At 47.0% G+C, this 13,739-nt stretch overlaps 1 protein-coding gene across 1 annotated transcript in view; it reads left to right on the plus strand.

Annotated features, from left to right (window-relative positions):
- Nucleotides 1–519: 519 nt before the first annotated feature.
- LOC124550994 overlaps nucleotides 520–13,739 on the plus strand; it is an 87,185-nt gene continuing 73,965 nt past the window's right edge. The window contains exons 1-2 of the mRNA XM_047125826.1: nucleotides 520–687; nucleotides 13,044–13,281. Coding sequence (XP_046981782.1) covers nucleotides 537–687; nucleotides 13,044–13,281 — 389 coding nt within the window. The 5' untranslated portion in view covers nucleotides 520–536. The remainder of the gene's footprint in view (nucleotides 688–13,043; nucleotides 13,282–13,739) is intronic.

Raw genomic sequence — 13,739 nt, forward strand, 5'->3', positions numbered from 1 at the left:
GATATTGCACACCAGGCAGTCACCCGTTGAGGGTGAAGAGACTTCTCGGTCGCGAAATGCGGATTTTCAATCCCCCAAATGCGCCAATTTTGCTTGTTGACGAACCCTCCAAATGAAGGTGGGCTTCGTCGCTAAACCAAACTATGCCAGCGCATACTATTTCCCAGAGTGCCCCGTGGCCAGCAGTTTGAACATCCTAACACAAACCGTAATGACGATTTTATTGCGCGTATTTCAATAATATTGTCTCCCTGTATAAGTTAACAGGTATAGAGTCAATCACAGGGATGAACAAATTTACTGTTACAATGAGCGGAGTTACCTACAACCTCTCTCAGTTGGGGAATCAGTGTTAAAGAAGGTCAAGCCTCGCAGTTCTTATGTCGGAAACTAAACCTTCACTTCTGGTCGTCGTTCTTCCTGTGGTTTTCCCATCCTGTGGAAAGACTTCCGCTACGAGAATCCTTATAGTGGGCCCGCGGTGCCTGCGATGCTCACTGCGTGTGATTCCCTCTCGGTCTCAACAACAACTGACAATGTATCCAGTGGGGGTAGCTGCTCCGTTGCTGGTTTTGCTGGCGGCGAACGGCACTACGGTGCTCGACTGTGTCTGCAGTGAGATCTACACCACCAACATCCAGGGCTACGGTGCAGACTGGGTACATAGCGCCTACTGTCGAGAGTTCAGTGAGTACTTTCTCGTATAGCACTGATTCACACTACTTTAATCACCGTCCAGTTTTGAAGTACTCAGACTAGGCTTTGCTTGCTTATATCGTTATCAAACAAGATAAAACATTCACAGTCTGACAGCAAATGACTGTGACACTCACCACACATCAATCGACTTTGTCCAGCCTTTCGCGTGTGACCATATGGTACGAAGTGCGGTTTGGAAGGCTGAAAATAATCAGTCTACATCTCTTCATTGAGCCCAAGACGTTTTCGAAATGTGTGAGAGTGCGTGTTAGACAGAGGTTGTGGAATGTGATGGGTAGGATGCATAACACCTTTTCGATGGTTTCCAACCATTGTTTCGTCCAACGTAATTCACTTTATGTTAACATCGACCACCTTATTCTCTTTTGGTCACCGCGTACTTACATCCTATGAATGCACTCTTATTTGCCCAGTATGTACAAGCTATTACTTTGATTTTGTTAAAGACCTTTTGGTACCATAACTTTGACCTCATAGTCCTACACATAATATACTAGCTTGTGATGCTACACTACTGGACATTAAAATTGCTACACCACGAAGATGACGTGTTACAGACTCGAAATTTAACCGACAGGAATAAGATACCGTGATATGCAAATGATTAGCTTTACAGAGCATTCACACAAGGTTGGCGCCGGTGGCGACACCTACAACGTGCTGACATGAGGAAAGTTTCCAACCGATTTCTCATACACAAACAGCAGTTGATCGGCGTTGCCTGGTGAAACGTTGTTGTGATGCCTCGTGTAAGGAGGAGAAAGGTGTACCATCACGTTACCGACTTTGATGAAGGTCGGATTGTAGCCTATCGCGATTGCGGCTTATTATATCGCGACATTGCTGCTCGCGTTGGTCGAGATCTAATGGCTGTTAACAGAAAATGGAATCTGTGGGTTCAGGACGCTAATACGGAACGCCGTGGTGGATCCCAACTGCCTAGTATCACTAACAGTCGAGATGACAGGCATCTTATCCGCATGGCTGTAACGGATCGTGCAGTCACGTCTCAATGCTTGAGTCAACATACGGGGACGATTGCAAGACAACACCTATCTGCACGAACAGTTCGACGGCGTTTGAAGCAGCATGGACTATCAGCTCGGAGACCATGGCTGCGGTTACTCTTGACGCAGCATCACAGGCAGGAGCGCCTGCGATGGTGTACTCAACGACGAACCTGGGTGCACGAATGACAAAACGTCATTTTTTCGGATGAATCCAGGTTCTGTTTGCAACATCATGATGGTCGCACCCGTGTTTGGCGACATCGCGGTGAACGCACATTGGAAGCGTGTATTCGTCATCGCCTTACTGGCGTATCACCCAGCGTGATGGTATGGGGTGCCACTGGTTACACGTCTCGGTCACCTCTCGTGCACATTGACGGCACTTTGAACAGTGGACGTTACATTTCAGATGTGTTACGACCCGTGGCTCTACCCTTCATTCGATCCCCGCGAGACCCTACATTTCAGCAGAATAATGCACGACCGCATGTGGCAGGTCCTGTACGGGCCTTTCTGGATACAGAAAATGTTCGACTGCTGCCCTGGCCATCACATTCTCCAGATCTCTCACTAATTGAAAACATCTGGTCAATGGTCGCCGTGCAACTGGCTCGTCCCAATACGCCAGTCAGTACTCTTGATGAACTGTGGTATCGTGTTGAAGCTGAATGGGCAGCTGTACCTGTGCACGGCATCCAATCTCTGCTTGGCTCAATGCCTAGGCGTATCAAGGCCGTTATTACGGCCAGAGGTGGTTGTTCTGGGTACTGATTTCTCTGGATCTATGCACCCAAATTGCGTGAAAATGTAATGACATGTCAGTTCTAGTATAATATATTTGTCTAATGAATACCCGTTTATCAACTGCATTTCTTCTTGGTGTAGCAATTTTAATGGCCAGTAGTGTACTGTCATACTTAGTCCTGTTACGTACAAGTTAAGTTTCCAAATCACTATATGCAACTTGGATATAGATGACTTTTGCCATACAGATGGTCATAGTTATACCATTCAGTGAATGATTAGTTTACGTGTAACAGTTAAGAAAGGCACGTAGCTAAAGTATCACACTAACTTTCGTGCCTCGTCACTGCATGTCCATTCCTGATACTTCGACGCTTAAGACTTAGAAATTCACCGCGACATTTAGTGACGTTCAGTACTATGGTTTAATTAATATTCCATACGGTGTATATAGTTCTCGTTCCAACATAACTGACAATATGGTAGACAAGCATACCAACGGTGCTGGCACACATTGCCTTTTCTTTCTACCTATAGACATTAAAACTTATGCCCGCCTTTAATTCAAGCTGGCCGATCCTATTTCATGAGATCTTGACAACAATTTAAGCTAACTTTAATGTTTATGGAATACAGTTTAAAGTATTCTTCCCTAGGCAGGTAACTTTGACCTTGTTGCTCTAAAGAATCTTTTTTATGAGAACTATAGCGTTGTCCGCTTAGTCACGCTGTATACAGTGTAACCTTTGAGATATTATTCCTATCAAAGGTTAGTTTGCAGACAATATTCTGTAAATGCTTGACCTATGTCGGTCAACAGCACGTAAGCGTGATGATGGGGGCGTTGTAGGCCCAGTCACACCCTACTTTAAATACTAGGTTCTGATTTATGCTATTAACATACGTGAGACATTTACACTTTGCTCGCTATTAGACCATATCCGTAATTTATGTTCCCGTTCAATAGGGACGAATACAGCTTATGTTCATATTATTAGCTTGACCTTTATCGGTCAATAGTACATAAGTGTGTTGGCAGTTGCGTTGTACGTTCTGACACAACCTATGAAACTTCCTGGCAGATTAAAACTGTGTGCCGGACCGAGACTCGAACTCGGTACCTTTGATTTCGCGGACAAGTGCTCTCCTGCGCAGTAGAGCTTCTGTAAAGTTTGGAAGGTAGGAGACGAGGTACTGGCAGAAGTGTAGCTGTGAAGAGGGTGCGTGAGGCGAGCTTGGGTAGCTCAGTTGGTCCGAGAAAGGCAGAGGTCCCGAATTCGAGTCTCGGCCCGGCACACAGTTTTAATCTGTCAGGAAGTTTCATTTCAGCGCACACTGCGCTGCAGAGTGAAAAGCTCATTCTGACACACCCTACTTTAAATATTAGGTCCTTATTTCTTGGTAGTCTATGCGAGAATTCCAGGACGCTCACAATAATCCTCATCCTAAATAGTCAATAGCCTTGTAGGCAACATCCTAAATAGGTAATATATGATACACTAGAGTGTGTATTTCGACAATTAGCGTGGCATAACCTATTTGAATACATAGGGTCTTGAACCCACTGCTAACTAATAATCAATCTTTTCCCTTAAGACTTTTGTTCCCTTGTGACTACATACAGTGGACGCTCGTACATATTATATTTATAGTTAGTGTATGTTTGGTTAAGTTATTACAGATTTCCTAAACACAGCGTTGACCACCTGTGTATAAAGCCATAAATGATGCCCTAAGCTTTACACGCCCTGTCAGCCATAAATGCGTAGTAATGTAGTGCCATAAGATAACTACCTTAGTCAAATTTCGCGTTAACAAAGTGACGTTTTACTCCATGTATAATGGAAATTATTTTATTTGCACCTTCTCCTAACCCTGAGAAGTTCTCGCGTTACTGACATATAACCATGTTCATCCCCCGCTTGAGATCGTGCGGAACCATACCAACATACAGGTGACCATATGTGGTTTTTAATCTAACAAGCTGAACGTAACGTCTAAGTAAGTTTCGTATCAGTTAATAAGGTCTCGGTTTACAGTTAACGCTCATCGGGATTCTATCTACTTATTGCCTTGTTCCCTCACAAATTTCTACATATACATCTACTCCCACGTGAACCACCTTCAAGCTGTCTCTCTACCGTTCCACTCTCCAACGGCACGCAGGAAAAAGGAGCACTTAAATTTTTCTGTGCGAGCCCTTATTTCTCGTATTTTATCGTGTTGATCATTTCTCCCTATGCAGGTGGGTGGCAACAGAATGTTTTCGCAATCGGAGGAGAAAATTGGTGATTCAAATTTCATGAGAAGATCCCGTCGCAACGAAAAACACCTTAGTTTTAATGATTGCCACTCCAAATCACGTATCATGTCTATGGCTCTATCTCCCCTATTTCACGATAATACAAAACGAGCTGCCCTTCTTTGTACTTTTTCGATGTCATCAGTCAGTCCCACCTGATGCCGATCCCACACCGCACAGCAGTACTCCAGAATAGGGCGGACAAGAGTGGTGTAAGCAGTCTCTTTAGTAGACTCGTTGCACCTTCTAAGTGTTCTGCCAATGAATCGCAGTCTTTGGTTTGCTCTACCCATAATATTATCTATGTGATCGTTCCAATTTAGGTATCTGTAATTGTAATCCCAAAGTATTTAGCTGAATTTACAGCGTTCAGATTTGTGTGACTTACCCCGTAATCGAAATTTAGTTGATTTGTTCTAGTACTCATGTGAATAACTTGACACTGTTCTTTGTTTAGGGTCAATTGCCACTTTTCGCACCATACAAATATTTTATCTAAATAATTTTGCAAGTTATTTTGATCATCTGATGACTTTACAAGACGGTAAATGACAGCATCATCGGGAAACAATCTAAGACGTCTACTCAGATTGTCTCCTATGTCGTTAATAGAGATCAGGAACAATAGATCGCCTGTAACACTTCCCTTGGGGAACGCCGGATATCACTTCTGTTTTACTCGATGACTTTCCTTCTATGACTACGAACTGTGACCTTTCTGACAGGAAATCACGAATCCAGTCGCACAACTGGGGCGATATTCCATAGATAGTAGCGTTACAAGACGCTTGTGAGGAACAGTGTCGAAAACCTTCTGGAAATCTAAGAATGTGGAATCAATTTGATAGCCCGTGTCGATAGCACCCATCAGTTCATGATTATGAAAAAAGTGGTCCAACTAAAACATTCATATTTCTTTACATACTACACGAATATGTAATAAAAATGGGGGTTCCTGTTATAAAAAAACGCAGTTGATATCCGTTCGAGTTATGGCAGCGCCATCTAGCGGGCCAAACATAGCGCCATCTGGTTTCCCCCTTCAAGCTAGAGAAGTTTCGTTCTTTGTAGTTTTTTCATTTGACGCTTATTTCGTGAGATATTTGGCCCGGAAACTGTCAATGGACCACCCTCTGTATGCATATCGCCATCACCTCTGTGTAGTACTAGCTAATAAAATCTTGCCTGAATTGTGTACATGCATGAAGATGAGTGAAAACATTGAAACATCTCTGTGAAGTCGTTACATAAGACGCTTGTCGAATTCTGTGCAACCTATTCATTTTACTACCTGGTTTTAGCTCAATTCATGAACTCTTCCAGAAAGACTGAGCACTCAAACAAGGCCTATTGATTATTATATGTGTGTTTTAATGTGGGTTTCGGTTTTGTTTTGTGGGAATCGCTGAGTTGGTCATCGTCTGCTGGGAGCAGACGATGTTGTTTCTCGTTCAAAGTAGAGCACAGGATGACCAACTTAGGCCTCCAATTCCTGAACAGAGAGGTTTCCCCTTCTTAGTCGACGGCTGTGTCGAAAGCTGTATTTGTGTGTGAGGTTGGAGGGCTACCCCTCTGCTAGCTTCCGCTGCACGAGGAGCTAGGTAAGAGAAAGGGGCACTCTTCGGTGAACGCTTGGTGAGCACGGATCGTAGCTGTTAAGGGGGGTTTCAAGTGATAGGAATCAGGTTGACTTAGGACTTCGTTATGTTTAACTGATGAAATACTTAAGAACTTTAGCTAAACTGAAGCGTGTGAAGCGAGTTATTTTTTAAAATGATTTTTAGTCTTATATATTGTTGAAATTGCTTTTGTCTGTGTGTGCCGATTTTGTGCCACGTGTTTGGCAATCAATGACTCTTCTGGTTCACCACGACACCACAATAGGCTTTGTTTTAACAGTTTGCTTGTTTAATGAGCTACAATTTCTGCATGAATATCTGTTCTTTCGTGCGCTTTTTGCAAAGCAGCACAACAGTTTGAGTCAGAATGCACCACGTGCTCTAGTTCGGCCGTTTGCAAGCAGCAGACCCCGTTAGTATGTTAAATAATGATCGCACAGCCTTGTGTATCGGTTAAACCTCTGTCCAGAATAGAGCATGCGTATAATCGTAATGCAAATCTCACTTAGATATTTTTATGGTATTAATGCAAAGGAGATGATAGTGTAATTGTCTCCCACCCCGTCTGCTGTGTTTCTTCTTGCTGTAGTTAAATTATGCTCTGTTTCAGTCTCACGTATTTCTTACTTAAATATTTCGAGTCACGCATCAGTTATGTGTACTTAGGATGTGCAACCAAATATTTAGTTACAATAAATAATCTACGTTAAAGATAAATTCTTACCCCCTTACTCTGATTTCCAATCCTGTATTAATAAAATTGCTTCATGAAACTTCCTGGCAGATTAAAACTGTGTGCCTGACCGAGACTCGAACTCGGGACTTTTGCCTTTCGCGGGCAAGCGCTCTACCATCTTTTTTTTAATTGAACAAACGGAGAGTACATATATATATATACACAAAGCAACAGTTCTTCAAGGTACCAGTTAAACATATATAAATGAGTGTTAGGTAAACAAATTATTAGAATAACATTAAATACAAAAAAATATAACACATCCTGTTTTCTTTTGTTTTTTTTAATAATTTGTATTGAACAAACTAAAAGTGCATATATATTCACTATCCAAGAGTTCTTCAAGCTACCATTTAAAAAATACAAATGACTGTTAGTTAAACAAAAAAAATATTAAAAAGAAAAACATTAAATACAACAAAATATAACATATTCTGTCTCCTTCCTTTTTTTTCTTTTTTTTTGGTCGATGCATGAGAACGTGGATAATGGTGTTGTATCATGTGACAGGTAGGCATGGTACACCCCAACTTTGAGGGGGGTCAAGGAAGACGCTGCGGAGATAACCGGCAAAAGTTTGTCGGTAAGATGGTTTTCGGGTGAGGGTGCTATGCGCGGTCACAACTTTGTACCAGAAGTCAAGGACTGTATGTGGACCACTCTGAAAGAGGTAATATAAAGCCTGTCCTCGAAACCAGATGAGGGCATGGTGCTTAGCAAGAGGGTAGTGAAATGTCTGGGGCAACAACAGGAAATCCGGGGTTACCGTCGTTGGCGGGGCACGGAGGTAAAAGCCCACGATTCGTTGGATGAGGAGCCATACGTTTTGTTTCAGGGGGTACGTAAGACGGTGCTCGTCGGTGTCTTCGAGCTGACAGTCAGGGCAGAGTGGGGAGGTGGCCAGTCCTATGCGATAAAGTCGACTATTAGTCGGGAATTTTCCATAGACTAAAATATACCAGAGTGCAGACACAGACGACGGTAAAAAGGGTGCATGCACACACCCCCAAACCGTGCGCCAGTGAATGTCAGGATGCTGTAGCACCATGGGCTCGTAAGGGTTGGACAGCATAAAAAAACGATTATAATCTTTTGTACGGGGAGGACGGGTGACTGGAAGATCGGCCCGAACGTAGCTGAGTTCTATGAAACAATTGGCGACGTGGTACAATAATGGAGAAATAGGTGCCACATTGATCGGTGGGTCAAGAGAAGCTGGTCGGAGGATATCTAAGAGACTGCGTGTTAAGGACGGGACCGGCCCCTGCCAGTGCGGCAACAGAGTGTGGACAAAGTGTGCAGAAGAGCGTGCCCGCACGTTGACGAGTCCGAGGCCACCTTTTGCAGGTGACAGTGTTAGAGTGCTGTAGAGGACTTTGAAAAGTGCCCCTGCTGACACGAAATATCCAAAGGCTGATTGGATGCGGCGGCCAAGGAGTAACGGCATTGGGAGGATCTGGGCGACGTGTACCAGTTTAGGGGCGACATACATGTTGACGTAGGACACACGTTGGAGTTGGTTTAAGTTACGGTGCACTTGACCGCGGACATGGTGCCGAATCGACTGCAAAAGCCGCCGGTAATCCAGGGCCAATTTGCGGTGTGTGGAGCTCGTAAATTCGATACCCAAGTAACAAAGGATGGCACTGACTGTGAGTGCGGTCGGCACCATAGCCGGGAGGCCGCGCCCATTGTGCATCATAGTCGATTTACGGACATTAAGAATGACACCAGAAAGCCGTCCATACTGGTGGATCCATTGGATGGCGTCATTGAGTTCCGTGGAGGAGCGGGTGAGAAAGAGGAGATCGTCCGCATAAGCCCTACAGTGAAAGGTGTGGTCACGCAAAGTGAGGCCCTGCAGTCTAGAGGCAAGTCCAGTGATGAGGGGCTCAAGTGCAATGGCATATAGTAAAGTAGACATAGGGCATCCTTGACGCACGGAGCGGCGTATAGGAATCGGTCCTACAAGCCTCCCATTGACTTGTACCATCGAGACCGCGGGAAGTTGTAACCGGTGAATGGCATCGACAAAAAGTAATGGGAACCCCATACGTGTCGCCACCATGAGGAGGAATGGGTGTCGAACGCGATCAAAGGCACTCGTGAAATCGACGGATTCCAGTGCTGCACGAAGGCGACAAACCGACGCCAGTGCAATGAGGTCATGGCATTCTCCTAGGGCTGTTTGTAAGGTGGCCCCACAACCACGTGCAGTCTGCTCAGGTGAAAGGACCGTAGGTAAGACGGTGCGTATGCGCGCTGCTAAGAGGCGTGCATACATTTTATAGTCTGCATTCAGTAGTGGAAGGGGGTGATATGCAGAGACATGAGACCCTCCCTTCGGTTTAGGCACAGGTAGAAGAATGCCAGTGACGAATTCAGGTGGAATTGGGAAGGACGGAGTAAAGAGTTCCTGAATCATTTCCGTCCAGCGAGGAAGCATTAACGTGGTGAACGTCCGGTAAAACTCCACCGGGAGACCATCTGGTCCGGGTGATTTGTTCTTGGCCCCCTTGTTGATCGCATCTACCACCTCTTCTGCGGTGATTGCAGACATCATGGACGTTGACTCCGCTACGGTGAGGGTCCGATCAGGGGAAGGACGGAGATCATCAGAAATGGGCGTCGCCATCGGTTCATCATCATAAAATTGGCGATAATGTTCAGCAAAGGCAGACACCACTGCCGCCTGTGTTGTGTGGTGAACACCATCGGAGGTCGTGATGTTGGGGACGAAAAGTCGACGTCGACGACTATGGTCGGATGCGGCATGGATTGTGGATGGGGTTTCGTCGTGGAAGAGGTCTTGTCGTCGGGAACGCACCACGACACCATGCAGTCGTACACGTTGAAGAGAGAGGAGACGAGCTTTAGTACGTTGTCGTTCCCTATGGGTGTCAGGTGATGGAGGGGGTGCATCGAGCTCACGGAGGACGGCGTAGTGAAAATTTGTGGTGTCTCGATGCCATGCTGCTGCTTCCTTGCTACACTGTATGAAGGCCTTTCTGATTGCAGGTTTGGCACATGTGAGCCACCAACGGAACGTGGATATGTACTGCGGAAGGCGTCTTTCGCAAGACGCCCATGTAGTGGCAATACATTGTCGGCAGTGTGGATAATTAAGGAGGGAGGTATTAAGCTTCCAGTAACCTCTGCTGCGCCACACTGACTGAGGTGGCAGAGCCAGGGAACAAATGACGGCGCAGTGGTCCGAAAATGAAGGGGCCATCGTTCAGCTTGGGCGACTTCATTGCCAAGGTGGGCAGAGACATAAAACCGGTCCAGTCTGCTCACAGAATGTGCTGTATAATGGGTGAAACCGGGGGTATTGCCATGAATTTTCTCCCAAACGTCCACTAGATGAAAATCTTCGATTAAGGTGAGCAGCGCCGGGCATGGCGAATAACCAGGCATTTGGTCCCGCGGATGGAGGACACAGTTGAAATCGCCTCCCATGATAAGGCGATCATAGCGTCCAGAAAACAGGGGCGCCAGGTCATGTCCGAAGAAAGTGGTCCCCTGCCGACGGTTCGTGGAGCCAGACGGAGCGTAGATATTGATGACGCGCGTGTCGAAGATGGTAACAGCCATGCCTCTTCCACAGGGAAGGATTGTCGTGTCCTTGAGTGGTATTCCTTCGCGTATGTGGAAAGCCACTCCACGCCCTGATTGATCACATGTGGACGTGTATGAGTCGTAGCCATAGACTGGTGGTAGTGCGGCAACGCGTACTTCCTGAAGAAGGGCGACGTCGACGTCAGAGGCCCGAAGCATGTCACATAGGAGTTGCAGCTTGGGTGCAGTGCCGATCATGTTGATGTTCAGTGTGGCAAACCGGTACGTTTGTTTCAGTGGTGGTGGACGCGCATCTACCATCACCAAGGGAAGTAAGAGGAAGTCCCGTCCCATCAGCTGCAGTGCCTCGCTTTTGATGTTAACAGGCAGCCTTGTCTGGCGGAGGCAACTCATCCGGAGGAGGGGGCTTATCTTCGTCAATGTCGTCGGCCCATCCTCCTGTGCCGTGGGTCTGTCCAATGTCCATGGGAATTGCGTCGTGGTGAGAGGGATCTGGAGTTGTCGGCGGGGAGACAGGCGTCTCAACCGACGCACCGATCGTTACATTGTGCGTGGCGACCTCCATAGTGGTCCCGTCCTGCGAAACGTCTTGTTCGCCGACCTCTGTGTGGAAATGTCGGCTGGTTGGGTGTCGTCTTCGTCGTCGCGGGTGGCGACGATTTGAGAGCCCGTGGGTGAACGGCGGCGGCGTTTGCGCCTACGTGGCGAGCGTTGTTTGCGCACGTGTTCCTCAGTGTCGGACGAAGATTCGACCTGGTTCGAAGGCGTCGGTGGGTACAATGAAATGGTCAAACAGGTGTTGTGAAGAAGTACTGTTCTCCTCAGCGTCCGGTGCGGGAGCCTGTTCGGCGGCAAGGTTGTCAGGTGGGACGTCCGCACCGTCCATAGGTGACTGGGACGGTGGGACGTGCCGATCGGAAGGACCGGGCGACGGACTGGACGAAACTGTAGACGTGGCGAGAGCCGCTGCGTAAGTGACCGGCAGGGCGGTCATCGTGGGTGTGACGGACGCTTCCGACAACGGGAGCTGCGCGACACGTCGTTGAATGCATTCAGACCGTAGGTGACCTTCTTTCCCGCAACCGGAACAGGTCCGAGGTTGGCCGTCGTACATTATAATGGCACGGCAGCCTCCGATACGTAGATAGGAAGGCACGTGTTTCTGCAACTCGATGCGGACCTGTCTAACACCGTTTAAAACTGGATAGGTCTGAAATTGGACCCATCGTTCGGCAACATGTTCCAGAACGTTGCCATAGGGACGGAGCGCCTCGATGACGACGTCTGCAGGTAGTTCGAACGGCAGTTCGAAGATCCTTATCGTCCGTGTGCCGAGACCTGCGTGATCGACTGTAACGGGTGCGACGTTGCCGTCGGAATGACAGAAGCGCAGTCCACGTTTTGCCTCTCGAAGCACCTTGTCGCACGCCGCATCGTTGATCATTTTGACGTAGACGGTACTGGTAACTATGGACAAGTGGATACCAATTAGATCCGTTGGTGGTATTTTAACTTCATCGCGAATAAATCGTTCTACCCCCGGGGCCTTGGGTCGGGCGAAGTCGGAACAAAAGTTGAAACGTAATGTCTTCTTCCGATAGTTGTGCGCCATGGTGGTCTAGAAGGGAAAACGGCACTGACAGCGGCCGAAGTAAACACAAACACACCGTGCGCGTCTCACCCGCAGCGCTATGGCGCGTGACCGCCTCGCAGCACTGCCGGCGGCAGACTATCCACGTGAGCTACAGAAGCACGACTCACGCCCGGTCCTCACAGCCTTACTTCTGGCAGTACCTCGTCTCCTGCCTTCCAAACTTTACAGCAGCTCTCCTGCGAATCTTGCAGACCCAGCACTCCTGAAAGAAAGGATACTGCGGAGACATGGCTTAGCCACAGCCTGGGGGATGTTTCCAGAATGAGATTTTCACTCTGCAGCGGAGTGTGCGCCGATATAAAATTTCCTGGCAGGTTAAAATTCGAGTCTCGGTCGGGCACACAGTTTCAAGCTGCCAGGAAGTTTCATATCAGCGCACAATCCGCTGCAGAGTGAAAATCTCATTCCGGAAGTTGCTTCATGCACGACACGGAGTGCTATTTATCTGGCTGCTTGAAGAAATTTGCGTACTTGTAATTAAATTATTTAAGTAATTAAACTAATATTTTCCAGCTCCGTTTTATTTTGTAAATGGTTAGGAAGGGCTTGGGCTGGTGGCGACCCTGAATTTCTGTTTTTTATCATTATTTGTGTGAGAAAAGCAGCTAGAAATGCAAGTAACCCATATGGATCGACGAGAAACGTCGTAAAGATAGTAATACGTTACAACGTTTTGCAGGCCTCACTGACGTGTTGATAGCCGACAAGACCCTCCAGTATCGGTCCATCGCGGAGGGTGTGATGCTTCCTCTGATAACGAGCTGGACGCTGCAACCCTGGAGGCTCGGGTACGAGGGGTGTAACGACGGCCTGGCTGCTCTCGCCGGTCTCACTGACGCCACGGCCAACAACCAGCTCGCTATGGACCTCGCGTGCTTCGTCGCTGCCGACTGCATCGACTCCTGCTCTGCGTCGGGGTACGTACGCCACTGAAAGCCCCAACCACCAATCTTACATCTACTACTCTTGTACTATTCTTACATTCGTTCTTACACTGCCATTCACTTTTCCTATACCTCGAGACAACATTCCATTAGAACTACTGACGGCCTTGGGAGAGCCAGTCACGACAAAACTCTACCATCTGGTGAGCAACATGTATGAGACAGGTGAAATACCCTACGACTTCAATAAGAATATAATAATTTCAATCCCAAAGAACGCAGGTGTTAACAGATGTGAAAATTACTGAACTATCAGTTTAATAAGTCACAGCTGCAAAATGCTAACGCGAATTCTTTACAGACGAATGGAAAAACTGGTAGAAGTCGACCTCGGGGAAGATCAGTTTGGATTCCGTAGAAATGTTGGAATACGTGAGGCAATACTGACCTCACGACTTATCTTAGAAGAAAGATTAAGGACAGGCAAACCT

Source organism: Schistocerca americana, chromosome 9 (assembly GCF_021461395.2).
Source record: "Schistocerca americana isolate TAMUIC-IGC-003095 chromosome 9, iqSchAmer2.1, whole genome shotgun sequence".
NCBI lineage: Eukaryota > Metazoa > Arthropoda > Insecta > Orthoptera > Acrididae > Schistocerca > Schistocerca americana.